Source organism: Manis javanica, chromosome 2, assembly GCF_040802235.1.
Source record: "Manis javanica isolate MJ-LG chromosome 2, MJ_LKY, whole genome shotgun sequence".
Lineage (NCBI taxonomy): Eukaryota > Metazoa > Chordata > Mammalia > Pholidota > Manidae > Manis > Manis javanica.
The window spans coordinates 6,831,888-6,859,291 of record NC_133157.1 but is presented as its reverse complement, the minus strand read 5'-3'; the positions used below and the strand labels follow the sequence as shown (position 1 = coordinate 6,859,291).

The 27,404-nt window shown below is 44.0% G+C and overlaps 1 protein-coding gene and 1 long non-coding RNA gene across 4 annotated transcripts; one reads left to right on the top strand and one right to left on the bottom strand.

The window, feature by feature from the left end:
- The first annotated feature begins 14,142 nt into the window (after positions 1 to 14,142).
- SET (SET nuclear proto-oncogene) lies at positions 14,143 to 25,277 on the top strand. 3 transcript variants are annotated; one of them, XM_017671026.3, is made up of 8 exons: positions 14,143 to 14,263; positions 20,371 to 20,428; positions 21,056 to 21,198; positions 21,543 to 21,646; positions 21,747 to 21,860; positions 22,455 to 22,625; positions 22,714 to 22,860; positions 23,492 to 25,277. In XM_017671026.3, exons 1-8 carry the CDS (start codon positions 14,158 to 14,160, stop codon positions 23,513 to 23,515), a joined length of 867 nt encoding a protein of 288 aa, XP_017526515.1. In that variant the 5' UTR covers positions 14,143 to 14,157; the 3' UTR covers positions 23,516 to 25,277. The 3 variants fall into 3 exon arrangements, with proteins under 3 accessions (XP_017526515.1, XP_036863918.2, XP_036863920.1); XM_037008023.2 differs by lacking the exon at positions 14,143 to 14,263 and adding an exon at positions 18,157 to 18,529; XM_037008025.2 differs by lacking the exon at positions 14,143 to 14,263 and adding an exon at positions 18,414 to 18,845.
- LOC140846599 (uncharacterized) lies at positions 17,162 to 18,017 on the bottom strand. The gene is made up of 2 exons (XR_012125843.1): positions 17,497 to 18,017; positions 17,162 to 17,382 (listed from the first exon to the last, which is right to left on the bottom strand). It is a non-coding gene; the product is annotated as an uncharacterized lncRNA (long non-coding RNA).
- Positions 25,278 to 27,404: the final 2,127 nt, after the last annotated feature.

Here is a 27,404-nt window from a genome sequence, read left to right as displayed (position 1 = left end):
TGGAAGGGGGAAGTAGAGAAAGTGATGGACGTTACTGGGAAGCTACCACGGGAAGTGGGTTTGTGAACTGGCAAAACCTAATTGGAGGGTAATTTGTCCTTAAAGGGTGCCTCCTCTTTAATCTAGAAATACTACATCTGAAAATTTTTCCTGAGTCAACAATTACCGACTTGTGCAGATATTAGGTCCCAAGAATATTCAACATTTATAATGGTATCACTATGAAAATAGTAAGCTCCTGCAGTCAACGTAAATTTCCAAGCAAGTCATGGCACACAACAGGTGTTCACTAAATATTCGAAGAATAGACAGTAGGTCTTCGGTTGAGTGTTTCTGACACATGGTATAGAATCTCAGGTGGCCATTAACTGTTGTTAAAAATACAGATGTCTAAATGTGGCAAAATGTTTGCAGCACATTAGAGGTTTCATCAAGTGCAATTTGTATACAATGTATCCCTTTTTTGTGACAATATGTTTCTAACAAAACCTAGAAATATCCAAATATTGATAGCAGTTGCTTTTGGGTAATTCAATTTTTTTTTTCTCTTTGTAACATTCACGTTTTATGTGGCTTACTTGTGTAAAGAACGCACTGAATGAGTAAATGAAAACTTAGCAGTGCGAAAGAAAATATTGCACCTTGGGTAGGGAATTCAGTTGAAGAAATATTTCCAGGATAGAAGAATTTTCAGCAGGCACACGTTCCAGGAAGGAGACGGAAAAGGAGAGCAGGGTTCACCGGAGGAGGAGGCGGGGGAGGACGGGTTGGGCAGCCTCATTCCTGCCCCCTGAAGCTGCAGGAGCTCTGGCCCATCCCCATTACCCTGACAGCAATTCACACTCCCCCACCCTGCCTCCGGGACCCTCCTCCCCCCTCTCCTGACCTTCTGGCCTCCTGGGAGGGAAGTGTTACTAAGGGGACCAGTCCTAAGCCCCTGTTTTTGGCTCTCCGAGTTTCTCTCTGAAGCACTCCCCAGGACTGTAACTAAGTAACAAGGTAGTAACGCCTTTTACTGCCCCAGCGGGTCAGCTCCACCAACGTAGGGACCACAGCTGTCCCCAGAGCCCAGCACTATGCCTGGCACAAGCAAAGGCTAGCTGATGAACATCTAACCACAAGTTTCCAGCTTTACAGGAGGGCAGAGCCCCTTTTAAATCTTGACTGGCCTCAGGCTGCCTATCAGGCCATTTCCAGGAAGGCTTTTGCTTCCTACCTCTACTTTTTGCTGCACAAAAAGTTCAGGAAATAGGTGTTCAAGAGAAGGTTCAACAAAATAGCAGTAGACTCTTAGACACTTAGAAGGGACTAGTTCTTACCAAGGGGGAGGGGTTGACGCAGGTGAGTGGGGAGGGTGAAAGGGATAAAGGGCACAATAATTTGCAATCACAATATAAATTGGTCACAGGGACGGTAGTCCAGCATGGGGAATATAGTCAAATGAGTCTGTAAATCTTACTGCTTTGATAGTAACCACACTAGAGAGGGTGAAAATTTAATAATAGGTGACTGTTGAACCACTGTGTTGTATATTTGAAACCAACATAAGATTGTGTATCAACCAAAAAAAAAAAAAGGGTTCAAATGCATTCAAGGAAGCTCTGGCAAAGAGTCAAAAAGGAGTACATCTGAATCCAATATTGTGTATCAATTACATTCCAATTTTTTTAAAAGAGTGAAAAATGTAGGCATCCCTGTTTTAAAACCCTGGTGACAATTATTTTAGGAAATTGAGTTCTGTTTAATAAACAACTCAGTTTTTTTAATGTCTATACCATGCACCAAGGATGAAACAACTTTAATAACTTCTTTCAATGTACGGAGTTCTCACCATGTGCTAAGCACTTTGCATGAATTCTCACAACATCCTCATAGGGCAGATTATTATTATGACCCACATTTCACAGTAGGAAAGAACAGTATTTAGAGAACTTTATGACTTGCCTAAGGTCATGCATAGCTGGTGAAGTGGGTGTTGGATTAAAACTCAGACCTGCTGATTCAAAAGCCAATGATCCTTTCTCTTTTTTTTAATTTTTTATTAAGGTATTATTGATATACACTCTTATGAAGGTTTCACATGAAAAAACAATGTGGTTACTACATTTACCCATATTATCAAGTCCCCCCAATACCCCAATGCAGTCACTGTCCATCAGTGTAGTAAGATGCCACAGATTCACTGTTTGCCTTCTCTGTGCTACACTGTTTTCCCTGTGATCCCCCACACCATGTGTACTAAACATAATACCCCTCAATCCCCTTCTCCCTCCCTCCCCACCCTCCTCCCCTTTGGTAACCGCTAGTCCCTTCTTGGAGTCTCTGAGTCTGCTGCTATTTTGTTCCTTCAGTTTTGCTTCATTGTTATACTCCACAAATGAGGGAAATCATTTGGTACTTGTCTTTCTCCGCCTGGCTTATTTCACTGAGCATAATGTCCTCCAGCTCCATCCATGTTGTTGCAAATGGTAGGATTTGTTTCTTTCTTATGGCTGAATAGTATTCCATTGTGTATATGTACCAGTCAGCTACTGATGGACACTTAGGTTGCTTCCATATCTTGACTATTGTAAAAAGTGCTGTGATAAACATAAGGGTGCATATGTCTTTTTGAATCTGAAAAATTGTATTCTTTGGGTAAATTCCAAGGAGTGGAATTCCTGGGTCAAATGGTATTTCTATTTTTAGTTTTTTGAGGCCAGTGATCTTTTCTTTAAATCACTCTGTGTCTCAGTTTTCTCATTTGTAAAACTGGGATACTAAGGCCTATCTCACTGGGTTGAAATAAGATGGGAAGAATTAACATTTGGAGACCAAGCACACAAAGCACAGTCTAGTAGATTATCAGTATCAATAATTCTTAATTATTTATCATTACTATTACCACAAAGCCATAAGAGCTCAGGGAGGCCACACAAAGGGAGACTGGGCCTTAAAAAATGGGAAAGATCACTCTTGAATAACTGGGCATAGGGTGGGCTGTAAGTGTGCGCGCACGCACACACACACACACACACACACGCACGCGCACACACACACACACACACACACGACTGGCTATCTAAACAAGTGCTGTCTTCTCCCAAGCTGCCACCAATCATGCGCCAGGCCTTCTGAGGACAGTGATGGTTTCTGACCTCAACAAGCTTAGAGTTGCACGTGTGGGACAATTACAATCCCCTAGGAGTCAGCTCTGAGTGATGAGCAAGGATGTGTGGCCAGCAGAGGGCCCTCATGCTGTTGGGGACCAGGAAAGGGCTCCAGGGGCAGAGGGCTTCTAGGCTGAGGTCAAAAAAAAAAAAAGAAGGCCAGGCGAGGACAACTTGAAAGCAGAAATAAGAGTCGAAAGAGGAGAGAGTCTTCCCGGTAGAAGGAATAGGTCTGCAAAGTCCCCAAAGTGAGAGAGAGAACCTGATGCTTTGATGCAGCAGGTGGTCAGCAGCCAGATCATATAGCTACTAAAGGAATTTGGACTCCAGGTTTGATGGGTTTCCAGCAAGGGAGTGACTTAATTGGACTGAAGTGTTTTTAAGAAAATGCCAGGCTGCAGAATGGGGAAGGTACTGGCAACAACTAGATTCTCTTAGCTCAGGACAGCCCTACTCATTCATTTCAGAATCTGGAAGGTGGGCTCTGGGATTTTTCCAGTCATTCCTTTATGCTCTTAAATTTAAGACCCACTTACTCTAGAGGAATTCCTGGATTATTTAGAGTGAAGGTGGTGTCAAGGAAGTAAGAGCCTCTTGGGAGAGACAGATCCCATGGAGTTCTGGGCAGTAGGCATGACATCAAAGTTCCATGGGCAGGCTCCACAGTTCGGTCAGCTCTCGGATGCCCTTACCAGCCATTCATTCATTCACTTACTACCACTCAGCAAATGATTATCTTGCACCTCCTATGTGTCAGACACCGTGCTGGGGAGCACGAAGCACCGCTAAGCAGTCCTACTTTCTTGAAATTTACATTCCGAGTATTGACACTGTGCACCTAAGTAATTACAGGGTGATAAGTGCTTGGAGGAAACACAGGGCCATTAAAGTGAGGAGGTGGTCACCACTGGGGAGATGATGGGGGTGGTAAGGAACTGGTGATAAAAGGCCCAGCCCCATGCCTCTCACATGGAAGAACACAAATTACTGTTTTATTCATCAAACATTAATTGAATGTCCACTGTGAGCCAAGGACTGGAAGAAAAATCAAGCAGGGGAACAGCAGAAAAGGACAGGGTACATCCTGGAAGAACTATTTTATCCAGGACAGACAAGGAAGTCTTCTCAGAGGAGGTGACATTTGAGAGGCAAATCAATCCCTCCAGGCCTCAAGATTCAAGATTCCCTGCCTGCCCGGCCTTCTCTCTGCCCCTTGACATTTGCCTCCACCAGCCCAGGCTCCTACCCACCTTCACCCAGAAAGGCCCCAGCCCAAAGGTGGACTGAGGACAAAGGAGCTTTAATAAATTCATTAAAACTGTTGGGTCAGAGCTGGAGTTGGAGAACAGGAAGGAAGGGAAGGACAATGACAGTGGGGTAAAACTCCGCCCCCCTTTCCCAACTGCGGCCCCCCCCCCCGTGAGAAATCCTCCTCCCCACCCTCACAAGCACGGCTACAGGTTGAGCCCCAGCCTTGAGCCGCATCCATTCATGGAGGATCAAGCAAGAGTGATTCTCCTTTGGACCTGCTGTGTGTGAGTCCCCCACACCGGGTCTGTTACTGACTGCCTGTTAGAATGTCATGGAGGGGAGTTTGGCATCTGGCATTAGGTTTCAAATCTTGTATCTTTTGTGCAAGCGCTGTGTGACCTCCCACCCTTCCTGTCCCTCTCTGTGCCTCAGTTTCCTCTTCCTGAAACACTTGTCTCCCAGCTCTGTGAGGCGCTGGGCCCTTTACTTTTTAAGTCTGAGACTGACGCTTTTCTTCTTAGATCCACTTTCCCTGAAGAACCAAGTGAAAGAGGTCTCCCTTGTTATTTTCCATTTCAGCCCCAGTTGGCTGCCTTCTTGGTGGCTTTTCCCCTTGGTATTCCTCATTCTTTGTTTCCTGCTTTGTCGTGTGTGTCTTTCCATGCTGCCATGCGCTGGGACCATTGTGTTCTTGGCCTCGAGTTTACCTGTGTCAGGCCCATGCTCACCCCTGGTAAGTCACCAATAAGTGTTTGCCCCCCTTGAGTGAACACATATAAAGTGGGCTAACTACACAATGATTCTGTAACATCTTCCCATGTTGACAGATAGTAGCTGTACTAGGGAGGGGGCGGATTTAATAACACTGGGTAACTGCTGAACCACTGTATTGTATACTTGAAACTAATGTAAGATTGTATATCAATTAAAAAAAAGAAAAGACAGAGCATGGCTTTTAGGGCCGTGAAACTACTCTGCATGATATTTTCATGGCAGACACATGTCATTATACATTTTCCAAATCCATAGGCCATACAACACCAAGAATGAACCCAAATATAAACTATGGACTTAGGGTCATTATGAAGTGTCAATGTAGGTTCACCAATTGTAACAATGTACCACTCTGGTGGGGGATGTTGACAGTGCAGGAGGCTTCGTATGTGTGGGGACAGGGGAATATGGGAAATCTGTATTTTCCGCTCAGTTTTGCTATCAACCTAAAAGTGTTCCAAGAAATAAAGTCTATTTTTTTTTAAGTGAAAAAATAAAGTGGGCTAACAATATGCACTGCACCCGGTCATTGTGAAGATTAAGTGCATCTGGCTCCTGACAGAGCTTAATAAACTGCAGCCATAATTAAAGTGCTGCTTCTGCACATGCTCCCTGTGATTTCAGGCCGGTGTGACCCTGCAGATGGATTATAGGGGTAAAGCGAGCAGATGGGCATGATTCTGAGACAGGTGGTGTAGTTCCCATTATACAGATTACAAATAACAACCGAGGTTTGGAGACGAAGAAGAATGATTTGCCACACACTGAGTATATAGATTTGCTGTTTTGTTTTTTTTTTAGGAAGAAAACCAGAACTTACACACCAAGGGCTCTTCAGTAAGTTTCCTTGTAAGGTTATCATGTATTTATTTGGGGGGTCACAGTTTCACTCAGTGTGATAACTTCTTCTGGAACTATCTTTTTAATCTGACAGCCCTTAAAGATAAAAATACCCTCTGTCTGTCAAAGATGGATTTGATTTTTAGAATCAAGAGTTGTTTAGAGAAAAATTATTACATTGGGACTTAGCGGGGTGATCTCTTTCAATCTATAAAATGAGTTGTGAACATGACTTCTGTTCCACTTCATTTGGATGAATAGGCCTGTGAAAATGCCCAATAAATTTCCTAAAACTGAAGAATAATGAAAGAAGCCAAGCCCCACCCGTGAATACATAAAGTAAAGCCAAACATAAAAGATGACATATTTGTCTATTAACTATACTTCAATAAAAAAATAAATAAAATAAATGGAGAGCCTTTGTATACAAAAAAAAATGATATGTTGTATGATTCCATCTATATGAAATGTCCAGAAAAAAGCAAACTTATAGAGGCAAAAGTAGATTAGTGGTTGCCTGGGTTGGGGGTGGGATTAGGCGTGAGGCTTCTTTTCGGGGTAGTGGAAATGTTCTCAAATCAGATTGTGGTGATGGTTGTACAGTTTGGAACATTTACTAACAACCACTGAATGATACACTTAAAGTGAGTGAAATACGTGGCATGTAAATTATACCTAAGTGAAGCTGTTCAAGTAGAGAGAGAAACAGTCCAAATAAAATGATATAAAGAATGTGGAATTGATACTGGAGTAATCATAGGTATTAATTCAACTAAAGAGCAAATCCAGAAAGACTTAAGTATATTTTTTAATGCATGTCACTGCTGACATTTCAGAGTAAAATGGAATAAACTGTTAAATAAACGGTGCTTCCCTCGAATCCCTGCGAGCACGCTAGCCGATGAAATTTACATGATGGGCTGTATCGTTTTCGTGTCTGCAGCCCTAAGGCCCAGCTCAGCACCTGGCAATACACGATGTCCATTCCATAAAAGGCTGAGCTGTCCATTGCTTGCGATTTTCAATCTTAGAACAAGGGAAGTCTCATCTTCTGAAGAGAAAATTCCTTGCAAATACTCCCCCCGATCCAAAAGTTACCTCTCTCCAAAATGTATATCCATTCTACTTGGAACTCCACCTCAATTCTTTTTTTTTTTTCAACTCTAACAACTTTATTGAGTATACTTCATACACTATACAATTCAGCTATTTAAAGTGTACAATTGAATGTTTCTTAGTATCTTCATAGTATTGTGCAACCATCAACACAACCAATCTTAAAATATTTTCATCACCCCCCAAAGAAATCCCATAACATCCATTCATTCTTACTGACAGAGTTTAAACTTCACCTTCACCTGCCAGTATATTTATTTGTTCCATTTTCTCTAGTCCTATAGAATTCTGTTCATCTCTATTACAGGTTTTGACATGAACTATGATCTCATTCAGGACACAGGCATGTCTTCATCAGCTTTGCATATTGTATGCCCAACATAGAAAAATCTAGAGACCCTACCACAGCCCACAGGTCCTGTAAGACCAGAGCCCTAACACTCTCTGAGTTCATCTCCCATCACTGAAGCCTTTTCACAGACTTGACCTCCTTGCTTCTCCTGGAATGTGCTCCTGCCTTAGGGCTTAGCCCTTCTTCTTTCTCTATCTAGAATGTTCTTCCCCTGATGGTCACAAGGGCTGCTTCCTACTTCCTTGAAGTATGCCCAAATACCAATTCACTAGAAAGCTTTCCTAATTATCTGTATATTGTTCAAAGAACTTATCATAATCATTGCTGCCTGGCATGTATTAGACAGGAACTATTGACTGATTGAATGAATTAATTTGGTTCTATGTAAGCAAATATTTTCTAAATATGTCAATTCTGTATTTCTTTCATCAACATTATGAATTGCAGCACCAATTCTATTGAGAAAATGTGATATATAAACAGTTACTCAGGTAAAATTAAACCTTATGAACCTCAAAGTTATTCAATGAGACATGATTAATGTTCCATCCATCCTTACATTTGCCATCACTTTTAACTGGAGTTTTCTCATAAAAAGACTTAATCAATATACACTGAATTAAAAAGAAAAATGTGTTGAATCAACGGACCAATCATTTGGGAAAAAGTCTAAGTATCTCTCTGCTTTGCGTCATACTCCAGAATGGGTTCATAGAGGTTATAACTTGTAGTGTTAAAAAGGAAGATATACCAATACAAGCAGAAAACACAGGCGACTGTATATCTTATCTTGAGTTAGAGGAGTTCTCTCTGTCTCCAAATTCAGAAACCATTAAAAAAAGAAAAGATCAAGAGCTTTAGTTACATAAAATACTAAAATACTTTGGTGAGTCTCCAAAAATATTAAAAATGTGATGAGAAGCAAATAACAACCTAAGGAAAATACCTTACAATATATAAGAAAGAAGGCTTACAGGATTAATACATAACATGCTTATGAATGAACGAAGAAGGGAGAAGCATCCAAAAGGAAATTGGGTGAATTGACATGAATGGGCAATTTACAAAAGAATAAATACCATCAGTCCAGAAGCATTAAAAAACCGTCTGTCTCAGTAATACCAATGCTGAGATATAATTTTCCACCCACCAAATACGAACTTCAGAAAATGAGGCTAAGTTCAATGAAATATACACAACCACTCCAGGAGAGCAACTGGATAACACATAAAAAGCCCTTATTTCATATTTTTTCCTCAATAATTATAGTTCTAGGAATGTATTCTAGGGAAATATACATGTATGTGTGCCAAGGTTTAGTTGCTAGGATGTTCATCACATTGCTTATAATGACAAAAATAAAAATACCTTAAGTTTCCATTGCTGAGGTTTAGTTAAAATAAATTATAGCACATTTACCTCACAGAAAACTATGCAGCCATGAAAAATATTATCACAGAAGAATATAGAACAGCATGAAAAGATGTTAGAGAAAAATTAATGGGAAGAATTAGACAAACACTAGATTATACTATAATCCCCATGTTTTAAGTACACAGAAATACATGTTATATGGCATACATGTTATATTATGTAGTTAGGCTATATTAGTAGTTGCTATAATGCCTCCTGCACGAAGTGTGAAGGGAAACCTACCAAGAGATGACCAGAGATGATCTCCTAGGGTTCTAAGAGTCTCAGAGATAAGCCTTGGTGCGTTCTAGGCTCTCCTGCCAATCAGACTTTGGGTAGCAGCCCATTGTATTACATCAATGTCAAAAGTGATGCAGAAGTCACAATGTCAAATACCAAAAAGACAAGAAATAACATATAGTAGTGAGGAAATGGGGGAAAAGGGAACCCTTGTGCACTGTTGGTGGAAATGTAAATTTGTGCAGCAATTTGGAAAGCAGTATGGAGGGTTCCTGACAAAATTAAAAATAGAAACACTGTAAGACCCAGTGATTCCACTTCTGGGAATTTACCTAAAGAAAACAAAAACACTAATTTGAAAAGATATACGCACCCCTATGTTTACTGCAGCGTTATTTATAATAGCCAAGATATGGACACAACCTAAGTGTCCATCTATAGTTGAATGCATAAAGATGTGGTATCTACACACAATGGAATATTACTCAGTCATAAAAAATAATGTAATCTTTCCATTTGCAATAATGTGGATGCACCTAGAGGGCATTATGCTCAGTGAAACAGTCAAAGAAAGACAAGCACCATATAATATCACTTACATGTGGAATCTAAAAAAATAAAACAAAACAGAAATAGGATCATAAATACAGAGAACAAACTAGTGGTGGCCATGAGGGAAATACGGCAGAGGGTATAAGTGAAATAGATGAAGGGGATAAAACAGTACAAACTTCCAATTATAAAACAAATGCTCCATATCACTATTTATCAGGGAAATGCAAATCAAAACCATAATGAGATAATCACCTCACACCAGTTAGAATGGCCACTGTCCCAAAGACAAGGAATAACAGGTGTTGGTGAGGATGTGAAGAAAAGGGAACCCTCCTACACTGCTGGTGGGAATATAAATTGGTATAGCTACTATGGAAAGCAGTATGGAGAATCCCAGACAAATTAAAAATAGAAATATCATATGACCCAGTAACTCCACGCCTAGGAATTTACTTGAAGAAAACAATATCTTTGATTCAAGAAGATATATGCACCACTATGTTTATTGCTGCATTATTTACGATAGTCAATATATGGAAGCAACCAAAATATCCATCAATAGATGAATTGATAAAGACAAAGTGGTATATATAGACAATGGAGTATTATTCAGCCATAAAAAGAAAGAAATCCTGCCATTTGTGACAACATGGATGGACCATATATATATATATATCTTTGGGTATAAAATAAATGACAGGGATGAAAAGTACAGCATAGGGAATATAGTCAATAATACTGTAATAACATTACAATAAGTATAATAACTATGCTTATTGTGGTGAGCATTTAATAATGCATATAATTGTGGAAGAATTACGATGTACACCTGAAACTAAATAATATTGTTTGTCAACTATACTTCAATAAAAAAAATAATAATTAAAAGAAAATGGTACACTGAAGTCAGAAAGACACAGGTTTGAATCCTGACTTTGCTCCAGTCGCTTTGATTTTGGAGCAAGATTCTTTGCGTGCTGATTCTTCATGTGGTTTGATTCTCCCATCTGTAAAATAAGGACATGATACTGTCCTGGAACGGTTGATGGGAGCGGTCAAAGGACAGTGCTTAATGAATGAACGCCTCTCATACAGTTCATGCTCAGTAAATGGTAGCTTACTTATAGCTAGCCTGCTGTGCACACAGATAACGATATGGTGTTTGCATGCTGTGGGAACTTCTGGTTTCCAGGAGGCTGGCCTCAGGGTTAGAACGTCATGAGTCTGTCAGCTTTTGGGTGGGGTACAGGAAGGCTTTTTGCTTTGTCCCCCTCTTGCCTGCAGCCTGTTCTGAAATGAAGCAGAGTTGCACAGTTGCCTAGTAACACCTCTGGGAATCCAGAAAGTTACCATTCTGGAAGCTGTCGGGGAAAGGAAAGGTGGGGTCTTGCATGTTTGCATTTAAGCTAATATGTACCAAGTGGGTGCTATACTTAGGTGACCTAACTGATTCTAAGTATTGGAGCTCAAGTAATTTTTTTAAATGTAATATTTTCATAAGGCTCAAAATTCAAATGTATAGCAGTATAATAATGGCTAGAGTGCAACACCTCTCTTTAATCTCTGTCCTTTCAGTTCTCACCACCCAGACCCTCCCCAGCGATGGCTGCATTACCATTTTTAGGGGAGTCCTTCCAGAGCAGTGTTACAGGGATATAGGCAAATTTGGGAACATGTATTTCTTTCTATCTCTCCTTTACCCAAACGGTAAGATAGCAAACTACTTGGCTTAGGACTTTGCTTATTTTACTTCTGCATGGTAGGAGGGCTCCCTATTTGTTTTGATGCTTGCAGAGTATTCCGTGGTATAGATACACCCCTTGGTGTGCAGAAGACCGATAGGTTGTTTCCAATCTTTTGCTTTTACAATGTTGCAGTGAATTGCCTTGTGTAGGTGCCATCTAATAGCCACTGGCAATGCATCTGTAGGATAAATTCCTAGGAGAATTTCTAGAGCAAGGGTATATACTTTTGCACTTTTGATAGTACTCTGCTGGCTAAATTGCCCCCCAAAGGTGCTGTATTCATTTAAGCTGCCACTAGTAAGGAGAGGCCCCATCCTCACACCCCTCTCCTAGGGAGGGTGTTTCTAAACTTCTGAATCTCAGGTTAGTGGGTTAAAAAAAAAAAAAAAGGAATCTTATGGTAACCATGCTTACAGTGGTGAGCATTAAGTAATGTATATAATTGTCAAATCACTACATTGTACACCTGAAACCAATGTAATGTGTTATGTCAGCTATTTTTCAATTAAAAACCAAAAAATGAAGGGGGGTGTGGAATCTCAGGGTACTTCCTAATTCGTACTGGTTTTGTGACTCTCCCCTGGACTTCTCACTTGGCCCCTTCTTTGTTTTCAGGCACTGACCTAGTGCAGGATCCTGTCAGTATGCACCATTCTGGCTGCCACAAGGCCAGGGATCGGGGTCTGCCCTTCAGCTTCCTCAAGTGCCCTTTCTTGATACTCCCAGTGTAGCCAGGGTGTCTGTCTTCTCTTCCTGCACACATCCTGTTCCTTCTCCATTGCTTTTGCTGTCCGGCAAGTTTCATCAAAAGTGAGTTTTCATTTTTTGTTTCCTGTACTGTTCTGTTTTTAGACAATCTCTGCAGTAAAAGCAGGGAAAAGATGACCCCTTGTCCTCAAATTGAAAATACTAAAACAAATAGGCAGTACTATTGTCATCCCTTTTATAGATGTAAACACCAGGCTTAGGTTGTATAGAAAGTTCATCCCTGTGATTGAGGGACCCTGGAGCCCTGCTTGCAGCTACAACTCAGTTATTCTCTGTACAATCTTAGGTCTCAGCTGTCCATCTGTAAAACTGCCACTGGTGACTTCCACCAGAAAGAGCTCACCTTTTCATTGGTATTGACATCATTGACTTATGCATAAGATGTACTTTGTTGAGGGTAATGAATGGGGAAAACAAATAGAAAACCCCCAGAAAATCATTGCACTATCTCAGAGGTTGCAAGCTCAGGGCCCATGGGCTGAAAATGGCCTGATGACATGTTTTTATTGGGTCCACAAATTGTGCTTTAAAATGTTTAATTAGTTGCTAAGTTTTTAAACTCTAGAGAGTTCACATAAAACATGTGTACCTCTGGCTTCTCTTTGGAAAAATCGAAGATCTGGCAACATGGGTTTCACAAACCAAACACACTGGTGCAGCAAGCCCCAGACCCAGCAACTGGCTTCACCAGGACTCCTGAGGCCCTTACTTACCCTCGAGGTCCTTTTCCAGTGATGCCCTCCCCAAAAGGCAAGGGTAACCGCACTCTGGACTTCTAACAGCATACATCAGTTTTACCTGTTCTTGTGTTTTATGCTAATGAATCACATAGCTCATCTGGGTCTCTGTTGTGTCTTGTGTCTTTCACTCAACATCAGGCATCGTGGCATGTAGTTGTCCTTCATGGGTTTTCACTGCTTTATCATATTCCAGGGCATGAAGATCTCATTGTATTCATTCAACTCTGATACACATTTGTACTGTTTTCCAATTTTGATTTTAATGAATCTCTCTGCCATTAACATTCTTGTACACATCGATCACGGCTATCAATGCATACAGGTATGCATTTCTGCTGGGACACAGCCCAGAGTACAATGGTTGAGTGACAGAGGAACTCAGCACAAGTTCAGGGTTAGTAGAGCTGGCGCAGTTTTCCAGAGTGGTTGTACCAACCTACTTTCCCCCCAGCTGTTGTGAATTCCAGTAGCTTGCCTTACTCATAGTTACCACCTGACAGGCCCCCAAAAGCATTGGGGTTTGTAACGTACCCCCCACCCCCAGACAATATGCTTTCTAGATTCCTTGAATTCTTAACCTTCTAACCTTTTTTGAAATGAGCAGAGTAGATGGCTGTTCCAAGTCTTCTCAAGGGTGCCTGCTTGTCCCTCAGCCTCTGTAGTTCTTGATTGGGAATCTCTTATTTCAACATGCTTTTCTCTCTCCAAACTGAGACCTGAGTTTGGGTAGGAGTTAGCCAGAATGGGGATGGGGGTGGGGAGGACTGAAGAATGTTCCAGGCTGAAGTGAGGTAATGGCATGTTTCAATCATCCAGAGGCCAAAGGGAAAAAAAAGAAGAGGACAAGCCCTCTCTCTACAGGAGTAGGACTGATGACCTAGAGGATTTGGGAGAGGCTGCTGGTGTTTCAAGCCAAAACTAGAAGAGGCCTGGAGAGCAGAGACCTACTGCCCACTAGGAAACCAGGCCCCCTGCCCACCCAAAGCCGAGAGAAGGCCCTCGCAGAGAAATGCAGACAGCAACTAAAGGACGCTGACCTCAACTGGGGAGGAGCGGGGCTGAGGCTGGGGGAGGGGTCTTGGTGCGTGACCCACTGTCATGTAAATATCCCCTCCGAGCAGGGCGGATTTAAACCTCCGCCACCTGGGGCGGGCTCCGTTAGAGCTGCTTCCAGGTGCCGCTTCTGCCCATGATTCTTGGACTTTGCTCATAGCATGGCCCCCAAACGCCAGATTTCTTTGGCTCAAACGAAGAAACCAAGACCGCCTCCCATCCCCAGGCCGGAGGAGACATCGACTTCTCTGGACTTGCCGAATGGAGGTATGTCCCTACCCTACATTTATTGGAGATTTAGGGGATTTGCAAGGATTGACTTAAAGTGATTTTTTTTCCCCAATGCCTTTTGAGATGTGACCCCAAACTCCCATGAAGGGTTTTAACACGGTTGAATGGATTAGGTTTCTGTGAGCAAAGCAGCAGACGGGGCAAGTCTGGGAGACTGGGAGCACGTGGAACTCATCCCTGCCCCCACCAGCACCTATGCTGTTGCGTGTCTCCCAGCCCCAAACCCAACCTTCCTGGTTCCCTGTCTTGGTAGGTGGCAGCGCCAGCCCGCCTTTCCCCTCTCCACCCCTCTACTTCAGCACCTCTCAGATCCGTCCACCTCCCTCTCTGGCTGCTGCCCCGCCTGCCCACCGCTGCAGCTTCCTCATCTTGCTCCCAGTTTCCTCTTCCTCCCATCCAGCCTGAGTAAAGCCAATCACAAGACTCCGGGTTTCCTTCCCTCCCCGTTGCCCTCAAACTGTAAGGCTAAGACTTCCGGGCCCTGTGAAGCCTCCAGCTTCTCGCTCCGTGCAGCCCCTCGGATCTCTCTAACCTGGGCGCCCTGAATGCTCACTTGGCCTCTGCCCGGATCGCTCTCTCCGCCTGTGCTTATCTCATTCTGCACTTCTGAGAAGTCACTTCTTGCAAGCAGCCTCCTTTGAACCACTGCTGCTGGGTGTTAGGAGCCCCCTTCTGCCCTAGCAACACCCAGTCACCCCAGCCCGACCCTCGTATCAATCATTACATTCTAATTGTCGGTTTCATGGCCCCCACCCCACCCCCAACTGTTAACTTGGAGGAGAGGGTTGCTTTTTGTAGGCATACTCCTGGGAGCCGGCACGAAGTAGACTGTTCGGGTGATTAGCACCCTCCGACCCGATAGAGTGGGGATTTGGTGGGCCTTTGCTGGGGTTGGGTTTGGACAGGTAGGCTTGCCCAGGACAGTGACAGCAGGCGGCTCAGTGCAGATGGGGAGGGGGCTCAGAGCCCATGACTCTTCCTAACCTGCTGACTTAGCTGAAGTCCAGTCACACCTGCAGATGGAGCACTGGATGAGGAGCCCTCATGGAGGTGCTCCTGTGCATCTGCAGGAGAATGTGGCAAGTTTGGCTTTAATGGGTCTCAGTCTACCCTGTCAGATGAGATGCAAAGACCTCCAGCTTGCTGATGCCCCAGTGTAGTACAGGGTTTGACACCTGGCTTCCTCTGGCTGTGTGACCTTGTTGGGCAAGTGACATAACCTGTGTTTCTTTCGTCTTCTGTAAAATGGGCTTAACGGTACCTATCTGTTTGATTTGCTAGGAGGCTTAAATAGAAGTGAAATGCTTAAGCGGAGCTTGACTCCTAATGAAATTTCTTCCCACTGTGAGCAACTGAATGTGGATGAGCCCTTCCGGTTGCCTCCTCTTTAGCTTCCAGGGAGAATTAAGAGGACCAGAAGGGATCAGAAGGTGCAACCACATTCCCTCCCAACGTGGTTCATCTAAATCCAAATAATGGCTCTCCCCATGCACGGGCACTGATCTGCCAGGAGCAGTGCAAAGTGCTTCTCTCTCCACCAGCCCTCACACCAGCAGCTGTGGAGAGTCCCATTTTACAGCTCAGAAAAAGGAGGCTCAGAGAGGTTGGGAGGGCAGGGTGTTGAAGGCCATTCTAGCTAAGGTTTCCTGGTCTGTCTTGGGACCCTGCCACATTGTAGGGAACACTGGCATCTCTCTGTTCTGGTCTTTAAGCTATGGGGTGTTCCTTCTTCAAGGGAAGCTGGCAAGGAGAGGAGAGGCAGGAACTCTGAGGGTGAGGTGAGATGCAGAGGAGAGAATGCACAGCTCCTGATGGGGGTGAAGGAGACCGCAGTGACTGATTCACAGCGGGCAGATTCTCTCTTGGTATGTCCATGCCACTCCCTTGTTTACTGAAACTCTTGCCCTTTTGCTTTCTGTTTCTCTTCCACTTCCTAGTGGGCTCCTTGGATTCTCTTGTCAGGTTCTGTGGGAAAGGTCAGGAAGAGGAGCGGGATGGTTCTGAGGGCTGGGGTGGTGGTTAGGGGGAGCCTGGAAGCTCACTGCCTAATCAGAAGGTTCCCTGGGCCCCTACAGATGTGTGGGAAACACAGGTAGACCCCCGCACTTAGGAGGCGCTCTGGGTCACTGGTGCCAACCTGTAAGCAGGCAGTGTGTGTGGAAGCAGCAGCTCTCAGTGCAGTGCTTTCCGAAGTGTTTCATTCCCTTAGTGGGTCACGAAATCAGTTTAGTGGCGACCTGCATTTAAAGAAAATGGACAATTAAGAGTAACATCACACTTAGTAAGGGTAAGTATTGTTTTGTTTGTAGGTGTGTACTGGGGTCCTGATGTCAAATGTGCCTCTTATTGGCCTCAGGGGGAGGGGTTTTGTTATCCACTAGCCTGGTTTAGAATCTTGATTCTGTCACTTGCATTAGAAAAGTTGAGAATATCTGTGATATGAGGACATTAATTCCTGTCTTGTATTGTGTGAGGATTGAATGAGAAAATGTATGTACTGGTCCCAGTCTATGGCCCATGGCACATGCTTCAGCAGTGCAGTAGAGCCTGGTATTTCTTTCCTAATCTGTTCAGTGACATCCCAGAGGTAGCAGGAAACTAGCCATTCTGATATTTATATGCCACTGAAATCAGCAAGTGCTACAAATCAGAGGTTTGGGTGTTATTTTATTTTTCTCTCATGGAGCTGATTGTCAAACATTGACTAGCTTATCACGGGTGCTAATAGTTTTTCTTTAAAAAAGCCTGTCCAATTGGAAGAGGTATGGATTGAGCTGGACTCGGTGGAGATAAGGTTTGGAGAGGAAGGAAGGATTAGATGAATTTCTGGGTTTTGTGGGGAGGTCCCAAGAAGACATTTGTATTCTCTATCCATAGACTGTATGCCATTTATTTAACATTTATTGATCACCCACCAATGGACTGTCTTTAACATTAAAGACACTGCTTGAGCTCTAAGAGCTGATGATAGTAAAACGGGAGTGCTGGAAGGCAAATGATCCAGCTCTGGGTTCTGGTTACAAACGTCTGGGGAGAGATTTCAGGCTTTTTGTGGTCCATGTCTTGAGGCCCTGGACGAGGGGGGTAGACCAAACCTGGAAAGCATTTAAACAGAAATGCCTTGGCCCTACTTAGTCAAGGCTTAGCGTCTTAAGCAGGCCTTGTTGGTCCTGTCTCAGACGTGGTGAAATCAATTTAACATCACCTACCCCATCTGGCAATTGTGTGGCCTTAACGAGATGAGCTGACAGTTGCTAGGGCTGGCACTTGTACTCTTGTCCGTTTCTTGCAAGCATTATGTACTGCGTTGGGCCAGAAGGACCCACGGATGAATGTTGCACCTCCCTGCCTTCAGAGGACTTCCACTTTAGCGCTGCTCTGCTTAAATGTCACCACTGACACAACGTTCCCATTTGTCAGCCTCTTTTGAGTTTTATAATTTCGTGACAGAAATAGGTTCAGAGAGGGCAAGTGACTTGTCCAAGTGCACACAGCCTGCTGGGCAGGGCTTGGCCTCAATTCCAGGGAGAGGCCCTGTGAGTGGACTGGACAGCTTCGGGTTTTGCAAACAGGCTTCAGTGAGTCCGAAGGGCAGCCCAGGAAAAAAGGATGGAGGTGCCGCCTTGCTTCACGCACGTAGAGGGATGCCCCTCAAATGTTCAGGATGCAGAACCCGGCGTGGGTGTATTTCCAGGCCGCGAGGTGAAGCCAGGCTACTGCGAGGCCTGCACTTTGGGGGTGTCTGCGAACACCCCTCTCCCGCGCCCGCACCACCCCGCGGAGAAGGGAAGCCTCTCCGCCACCACGTGACGCGCCCGCCGGGGGCCTCCGCGCGGCCCGGCGAGGCCCCGCCCCTCCAGCCGCCGCGCGCCCGCAGCGCGCAAATGTCCCGGGTCGGGCTGGAGAAGGGGAAAGCGGGGGAGGGGAGCGCGGCGCGGGGGCCGGCCCCGTACGTCGCAGCGTGCCTTCCTCCCGCCTCTTCGCCGGGCCCTGTGTCTCCTCGCCGCGGCTCCACCTCCTCGTCCCCGCACCCCAGCCAATGGCGGGGCGGCGCGAGCCTCTCCGGCAGGAGGCGGGGCGTGCGAGCGGGGCCTGGCGCGCCTGCGCCCTGCCGCCCGCCCCTCGCCGTAAGGAGGAGGTGGAGGAGGAGGTGGCTCGGGGAGAGCGAGCAGCGAGCTGGACCGCGGGGCGTGAGTGAGGGAGCCGAGCCGCCCGCCTGCCCGCCGCCGCCGCCCCCCCTCCGTAAGCAGGAGCCCGGGCCGGGGCCCGGCACGCCGCCCCAGCCCCTCCCTCGTCGTCAGGCCGCGAGGGCATCGCGCGCGAGCCAGGGGGAGGGAGAGCGAGCGAGCGAGCCAGCGCCGGGAGGAGGCGGCCGGACCGAGCGAGCGCCCGCGCGTGTGGCGTGAGGGGAAGCCGCCGCCCGCCCCCTTCGCCTTCCCTTCTCTCCCCCTCCCCGCTCCCCCCCCCCGACCGCGAAGCAGCACCATGTCGGCGCCGGCGGCCAAAGTCAGTAAAAAGGAGCTCAACTCCAACCACGACGGGGCCGACGAGACCTCAGGTGAGGAGCAGGCGAGGCGGGGGCCGGCCCGCGCCGCCATCTTCGCCGCCCGCCTGGCCCGCAGGCCGCCGGCGGGGCCCTGGGCGCGCGGGGGGCGCTGGGCGGACGGGCCGGCGCGCGCCTCGGCGCCCTTTTTTGTGCGCGCGGGGCCGAGGCCGGGGTGGCGCCGCCGCGGCGGACGGCGCTGCGAGGCGGGGGCGCTGCGGCCTGCTCGGCGCGGGCGGAGGAGACCCCCCCTTCCTCTCCCCCCTCCCTCGCTCTCCTCCCCCTCCCTCCCTCCCGAGAAGCCTCTCTTTATTGTGCTCCGCCATGATGCCTCGCTCCCATCAGCCGCCGCCGCCGCCACATGGTGCGGCCGGACGCGGCCCCGCGCTCGGGCCTTCGCGCGGCTCCCCCTTCGGGCCCGGCCCGCGGGCGGCGCCCCCGCGCCCCCACCCGGAGGTCGGCCCCGGCGCGGCCCTCGGCCTCGAGCTGGGGCGGGGTGGGGACGCGGGGGAGCACGCGGCCGGCGGCACTCGGGGCCAGGGCGGCCGGGGAGGATGCTCTGGCCGGCCGCGAGCACGGTCCCCACGTGGGGTGGCCATTCGGGTGCGGCGGAGCGCCGGGAAACCTGGCGCGGCGGCCAGGGTGTCGGAGGGTCTTCACCGTAGCTTTCGGAAAACCTCCCGACCTTTCCCGTAAAGGCTTTCGCGGCAGGGGGGCTGCAAACCCCGAGATGGTTACCGGAAACGAACCGCGCGTTCAGGCCCTTTCACGCCCACTTAGCTTTGTAGGTTTTGCAGTCTTTGCCGGACAAAAGGGCACCTTCTACGTAGCACACCCCCCTTTTCCTCCTCTACTTTCTTTGGCTCATAGTTTTATGACTTCATGCTGCTTCCTGTAAGTGTCTCCAGAACCGTGCGGGGCCGTATCTGAGATCGGCCCGCCAGAAATTGGGTTGGAGGGGTGAGAAAGGTCAGATCGGCATCCTAGGGTTCATATTCTAAAGGTATAGTCGAGTGTTGGTGGCGGGGTAGTTCCGAGGGCCTCCACTGCCTTCGTAGGCGTGTTTGATGTCTTAATTGTAATCGATACTGAGCAGTATTTCCAACTTTGTATAAAAAGTGATTTCTACCATTGAGATAGGTGGTGTCCTAATTTTTGTTATTGTCATCGTTTAGTTTCCGTATTTCAGCTGGTACTATTTCGTTGAAGGTATATAATGTTATAAATAATAAGCACTAGGAATTCCTGGGTAAAGTTCATTTCTTTCTGTTTTTCACAATAGAAACTTTATTGGTAGGTCTCTTGTAACTGTTTAAAGTGCTACAGGTCAAACATTTTGAGTAGCCTAGTGATAGCATGATTTGTGAATAGTGTTTTAATTAAAATTTGTCGGCTGCAGTACATGCGTGAACACGTGGGGAGCATGTCTTGTAGGCAGTTTTTTTTTAACGGCTTTATTGATAAAACTTAGGGTCACAGTGTTAGTAGGAAACTGATTTTATATAATTAGTATTGAGTCTTACGCATCTTTTTCTTGCAGAAAAAGAACAGCAAGAAGCAATTGAACATATTGATGAAGTACAAAATGAAATAGACAGGTAAAGTTTCTTATTGCTTTGGAGTTTTCTGAGATGCATTTTTTAATCTGGTAACCACTGAAACTGCGGTCAAATGTGTATCCACTGCCTAAGTGGAGATCATTATAACTTAGTTGGAAATATTTTGGAAGATTCAGTGATATTTTCCTGTGAAATATTTAGTTGTACGGTCACCAAAAAGTTTTTGATGAAAGTACATTGACCTTGTAAAGATTGGGTTTTGCTTTTGAAAGCTACTAATTGTATGAAATACACTGACTACATACACTTGGGCTAGTTTAGCTAATGACTTGTAACTTTGTTACTAGTAATAAAGTTACTTTCTTTAGTTTTTATTCCATTTGCTTGAGGGAAACAACTGAATTTAGCCTGGTAATAGCTTAGATGAAGTAAATATACAGTGTTAACAAAATGCTGTTTGCCCACTTGCTGAGTGCCTGTTGGTAAAGCAGATAAAATCTATGTCTTAGTTCGACTTGAAGCAAGCTACAAAAATCTAGGTGATTTGTCTATTGTAAATAAGTACTTTGCACTGATCTAAAGCTAAGGAGTAAATATTCTGTAGTTTAGCAGTTTTGTATTTGGCAAATACTCTTGATTATCAACGTGTGTTTTTATTTGCTTCAGACTTAATGAACAAGCCAGTGAGGAGATTTTGAAAGTAGAACAGAAATATAATAAACTCCGCCAACCGTTTTTTCAGAAGAGGTCGGAATTGATCGCCAAAATTCCCAATTTTTGGGTAACAACCTTTGTCAACCATCCACAAGGTATGTTACAGCAGAGCATTATTAAAGAGTATGGGGTGTCCAGTTAGAGTGGAGAGGCGTTGGTTGAGGATTTGGTCCAGTATGTTCGTTAAGTGCAGAGGTAGAAAGGGGAACCTTACCAGTAATGCTTTTGTTTAGAGAGACTATTCTAACTTGAGATTCCTTGTAATTTCCTTGGTAAAAGACAGTGGTAGCTCTAACACTCTGAGCCATTTGGTTTTCAGTTAAAAGATTTATGAAGCCAGAGATGCTTGCTAGATTTGGAAAATGGTAAAAAAACATTCACTTGAGTTCTTAAGGTTTATCTGTGTAATAATCATTTGACCTCTGATTTGCTGGTCTAGTGTCTGCACTGCTTGGGGAGGAGGATGAAGAGGCGCTGCATTATTTGACAAGAGTTGAAGTGACAGAATTTGAAGATATTAAATCAGGTTACAGAATAGATTTTGTAAGTGTCAGTAATTCATATTGTTTGCCACCATGGAAATTAACAAGCTCTGGTTAGAAGAGCTGTTTGTGTTGATTTCTTATCCTATCATTTATTACAGTATTTTGATGAAAACCCTTACTTCGAAAATAAAGTTCTCTCCAAAGAATTTCATCTGAATGAGAGTGGTGATCCATCTTCAAAGTCCACTGAAATCAAATGGAAATCTGGAAAGGTATTTGAGGAATTGTTGGGCAGAAATACAAGTTCGTGTATTTTGGTTTCATTGAAACATTTATCAATGCCTGGGGCCTTGATAATGTGTTGAATGTAAACCCTTAAAATAAGAAAAAAACTGCAGTTGTGTTAAAGCCAAATGCAGTAGCCTGGAGCTCACATTATAAACTTGAGAGCAGGTTTTAAAGAAATGGACTAAATTTTTTTGGTTTCTACATTAGTAACCCAGCTCTTTATTCCAATGGCTTGCTACTTCCCCAGATCTGTCTATGTCTGCATTTAAGTGGTGAACATTTTTAAGATTATTGTATTGGATTATATTCATTGTTGAAGTAGAACAAACTTTGTGAAAAAAGCCAATTTTAGATGGTGCCCTTTCAGAAAGAACTTGTACAAATTTGACAACAGGCTTTGCTGACCTAGAATTTTAGAACTTCTTTGCCCTTTACCTGCTGTGAATCTTATTTCTTTTAATGTGTAGACAATATACTGATGTCCTTTGTTCTGTTTTTGGGTTAAAATCTAACTTTAAATTAGGAGATTTAGGTGTTGTAGAAACCTTTTATCAAAAGTTTTTTCATCTTTCATTTAGGATTTGACGAAACGTTCAAGTCAAACGCAGAATAAAGCCAGTAGGAAGAGACAGCACGAGGAACCAGAGAGCTTCTTTACCTGGTTTACTGACCATTCTGACGCAGGTGCAGATGAGTTAGGAGAAGTCATCAAAGATGATATTTGGCCAAATCCATTGCAGTACTACTTGGTAAGTCGAGACTGTTTTTTTTATTCATGGATGTACTTGTTTCCTTTGTTTGAAAATGTGTTCTTAAGGTAACTATTGGTTTTTCAAGGTTCCTGACATGGATGATGAAGAAGGGGAAGGAGAAGAAGATGATGATGACGATGAAGAAGAAGAAGGATTGGAAGATATTGACGAGGAAGGGGATGAGGATGAAGGTGAAGAAGATGAAGATGATGATGAGGGGGAGGAAGGAGAGGTAAAAGAAAGTTTGGTTAAGTCCAAAAAGATAGCCGTGAAAGAATTCACCATGTCACTTTTTGCTGGTTACACATACTGTATGATGGAACTGACTCAGCTAGTTGTGGGACGATTTGTAGAAAAGATAAGCTATTGTGTTGTCCAAGATAGAAGGAAATTATGATACACTTAGTGTTCTGTCAATGGCTTAACTAGTTCTGCTTTTGTGGTTAGCTTCTATGACTACTCAATCATGTTCTTCCCTAGTTATTTCTTAATGAAAGTGATGTGTATCCATGCAGCTGTTGAAATTCTAACAAGTCTAAATAGCAAAAATGTGCCTGTTTTTTGGACAGATGATAAAATTCTTATAGTCAGATTGGGATAGATGGGTTTTTGGTTTGGATTATTTGGTCTGAAAGATGGATGTCCAGTGATTTGGTCAGTGCTGAAAAGGTAACTGGTTTGCCTGAAACAGTATCACTGGGTCTTTGAGTTGAGTTTTAGCGCAGATTGATGTACAGGTTTGTAAGCTGAGATGGTGCAGTAGCATGTTGTGTCCTGTGGAGTTCGCCACAGTGTGTATGAATGTTGAGGAGTGACCTTGGAATTGACCCTGAAGAGTAACTGCCCATTTTTTTTTCTCATAGGAGGATGAAGGAGAAGATGACTGATGGAACACTGATGGAGTCCAACCCTTTTTAATTTTCTCCAGTCCCTGGGAGCAAGTTGCAGTCTTCTTTTTTTTTCCCCTCCTCTTGTGCTCAGTCGCCCTGTTTTCTGAGGTCTCTTTTCTCTCCTTTATACCATGGTTTGCAACTTATTTTGGGGGGAAATACCTTGAGCAGAATACAGTGGGAAAAGAATCTCTACCCCTTTCTGTTCCAGATTCATTTTTATCCCTTCCTGTCTCAACAAAAACTTTCTGGAATCAACACCACCGTGCTCTGTGGGAAAAAAGAAAAACCTTCTGCTCCCTTAGCTCTGCTGGAAGCTGGCGGGTGCTAGGCCCCTGTGTAGTAGTGCATAGAATTCTAGCTTTTTCCTCCTTTCTCTGTATATCGGGCTCAGAGATTACACTGTGTCTCTATGTGAATATGGACAGTTAGCATTTACCAACATGTATCTGTCTACTTTCTCTTGTTTAAAAAAAGAAAAAAACACTTAAAAAAAGGGGGTTATAGAAGGTCAGCAAAGGGTGGGTTTGAGATGTTTGGGTGGGTTAAGTGGGCATTTTGACAACATGGCTTCTCCTTTGGCATGTTTAATTGTGATGTTTAACGGACATCCTTGCAGTTTAAGATGACACTTTTAAAATAAAATTCTCTCCTAATGATGACTTGAGCCCTGCCACTCGATGGGAGAATCAGCAGAACCTGTAGGATCTCATTTGGAATTGACATTCTCTATTGTAATTTTGTTCCTGTTTATTTTTAAATTTTCTTTTTGTTTCACTGGAAAGGAAAGATGATGCTCAGTTTTAAACATTAAAAGTGTACAAGTTGCTTTGTTACAATAAAACTAAATGTGTACACAAAGGATTTGATGCTTTTCTCTCAGAACAGATGTATTTAATATGACTTCCAAGTTTGACTTGTATAACATATTGTCAAACTTTGTCACCCTAACTCCGTATTTTTTGATACGCACTTTGCAGAATGACCTCAGGGCTATGTGGATTTGAGTAAAGGGATTGAATCAATGTATTAATGTCTCCATAGCTGGGAACCATCTTGGGTACAATTTGCCATCAGTTTCTGAAAGTTTTCATGTCATTAAGGTCACCAGATTGCTCAACACTCAGTTCTGAGTATATTGTACCCTTGATTTTGTATCTCAAGTTGGCATTTAAAAAATGGGCCTTTATTTACCTGGATAAAATAATAGTGCCTGCCACCACCATCAGACAGACCTGGTGCTTAATGTCGAGTTAACGGGACAACTGCTGGCATGTCTTCCTTGACACTATAGAATGTGACTGAGAAGACAGACTAAATAAGTCCGTATTGGTGGTAAGAAACTCAGGAGTACTTACGCCTCTAAGTACCAGCTATTTAGCATAGAGCTCTCAAATGAGACCATCTTGTGTGGATCTGAGTGAGGTGATGGCCTCTGCTCTGTTAAATGCCGTTGTGCATAAAAGAACATTTTGAGAAGCTACCTAATGCATAAGCTTTTTAATGCTGTAAAATATAGTAGCTACAATTAAATGCCACTTAACTTTTTTCAGAGATGAATTACTGGACAGCCTGGTCAAATTCAAAGCTTTTTGATGTATAAAACTTTATAAATGGAACTATTCCATTAATAGGCAAAGTGTAATGGAAACCTGTCTAGATGGATAGTATGTAATTTCTGCACAGGTCTCTGTTTAGTAAATAACATCTGTATACCGGTCAGGAATCTTGCTCCAATAAAGGAACGTAAAGATGTTTATTGACTGGGGTCATTCTCCTTGTTTTGTAGAAAAATGTTAACTTGCTTCTGGATTTAGATCGTAAGCTAGTTTTTTGTAGTGATATTTGTGTTCACACTGACGGGAAGGGAGGGACCTACTCTGCAGATGGTTCAGCAGTAAGTGTAGCATAGGTAGGTACCATCTGCATGGAAAGGTATGTATAAAAGTCATGGACACAGATTGATAACTTGGAATGTAAGTTTCTGAGGGAATGGAGTATTTTGATTTTGAAGTCTCCCATCATTTAAAGGACTTATAAGGGAAACTACTAGTCATTTGAATTAATTCTCATTAAATCTCATGTTTATTTCACCAAGTAATAGCTTGCCAAAACCTGATTTTTCTGTGCTGGTGAGGTCTTAGTACTGTTAGGTCACATATAATCATTTTGAATATTTTTAGGAATGTGGAAAAACAGGAGCCTTGAAAGTTAATTTTCTGCCAACCACTGAGATCACCCTTTAGGTTTCCCTGTGCCTGCAAATCTTGTGAAGGAGCACTAGCCGGAGAAAGCCAGGTGGCAACCTTAAGTGTGCTGGAAAATGGCTAGAGTAGCTAGTGTGCTTTGTGCCCAGTTGCAAGAGCAGCTCATGGGCTGGCGCTTGGGCAAATGTGTATTGGGAAGTTCCTGATAAATGGCCCAAAACTTTAGTACAAGGACATTAACCAAAGAGCAAATAGTGACCGTTAGGTAGTTTCTCTGGCAAGTGTACGTCTCTTCCAAGTCCTTGCCATATTCAGCTCATGAGAAGAACTTGGTAACTACATGAACCAGGGCATAGAGGACAGTAACTTGTATCTTTAATTTCAAAACCTTCAGGCATATTCTAGACCTACCCTGGAGTTGAGATTACTTGTTTCTCTAATGATACCCTGATTTTTAGAAGATGTAACTATTCCCTAACCTCTAAGGGAGGCTCTTATATTTCACCCCATTCTACCTCTAAAATGTAGTTTATTTAAATAGTCCATGGAGTGCCTAGATGTCTTGTTGGGCTGACACTTGTTTTACATTTGGCCTGTTTTCACTTGTTAGCTGTTGGGCTCCTAAAAGATGAATGTCTTGTGGGTATTTGGGGCTTTTGGTCTTCAGAAGATTCCTAGCCAGTTGTTTCTGGATTAATTTGGTAGCCTCTGTCATGAACTGCTTTTTAACAACTGGTTTCATGGTTTCACTTGGTCCCAGAAACAGGTTTAGGTTGTTTTCTGTTTTCATATTTTGCTATGAACCCTTCTGGCCACTGCAAGAATGGAATTATGTTGCAAAGGGTAAAGACTTTGAGGACTTTGTGAAGGTTGAGAAAAGGAGATGGATGAATAGCCATTCCAGTTTAAAGGACATCATTATTTGGGAACTTGGTCTCCAACCCCAGCAGTGACCATTCCCTTTCAAATATATGGCTGTGTTTATGAAGACTTAAAAATTTACTTTGTAACAGATCTGAGGGGAAGGACTGCAGTTCTGTGATAAAACAAAAATAGTGAGGACTTCGCCAACTTGATTAGTTGGTGACATTGTACTCATACTACTCAAGGGAGACTAGGCTAAATGTAGCTGGATTGAAGTTTGCAATACCCAGAAGAAAGAAAAGTGTAGAAAGAGGGAATGTGTGTGTCCTGCTAGGAAGTTTGAGGCTCCTTTCAGGTTGATGTTTATGCAGTTTTAACAGCCAAAAAGCTGGAGAGTCTCCATTATTCACTGTCTACTAGATGTTGAATGTGAACTTGTTTTCCTAAGAACTACAGCTTTGTGAAGTACCATCACCATCGTACATAAAAGGTGCAGCTGTCTGGTCAGACTCAACCGTCTGCTCAGGACCTAGTTCCCCTGTGGGTTTGCCCAGCTGGGGTTCATTTGGACGGTATATGGATTCTGCTACTTCTGAACTCTCTTGGTGACGGGTGAGGCAATGAAACATTTTACAGCACACTTGGAAAGTCATTTTGAGTTCTTAGGTATGATTTGGCTTCCTTGACTGTAGGAGTGGGTAAATGATCCTCAAGATGGGAAATAGGCATCTTCCTGAAAAGGGGAGCTTTGTTAGTTTGATTTGGGCTTTTTTCTCAAACTTAAGATGTGCAGTCAAAACCTGATAGCCTTTTTT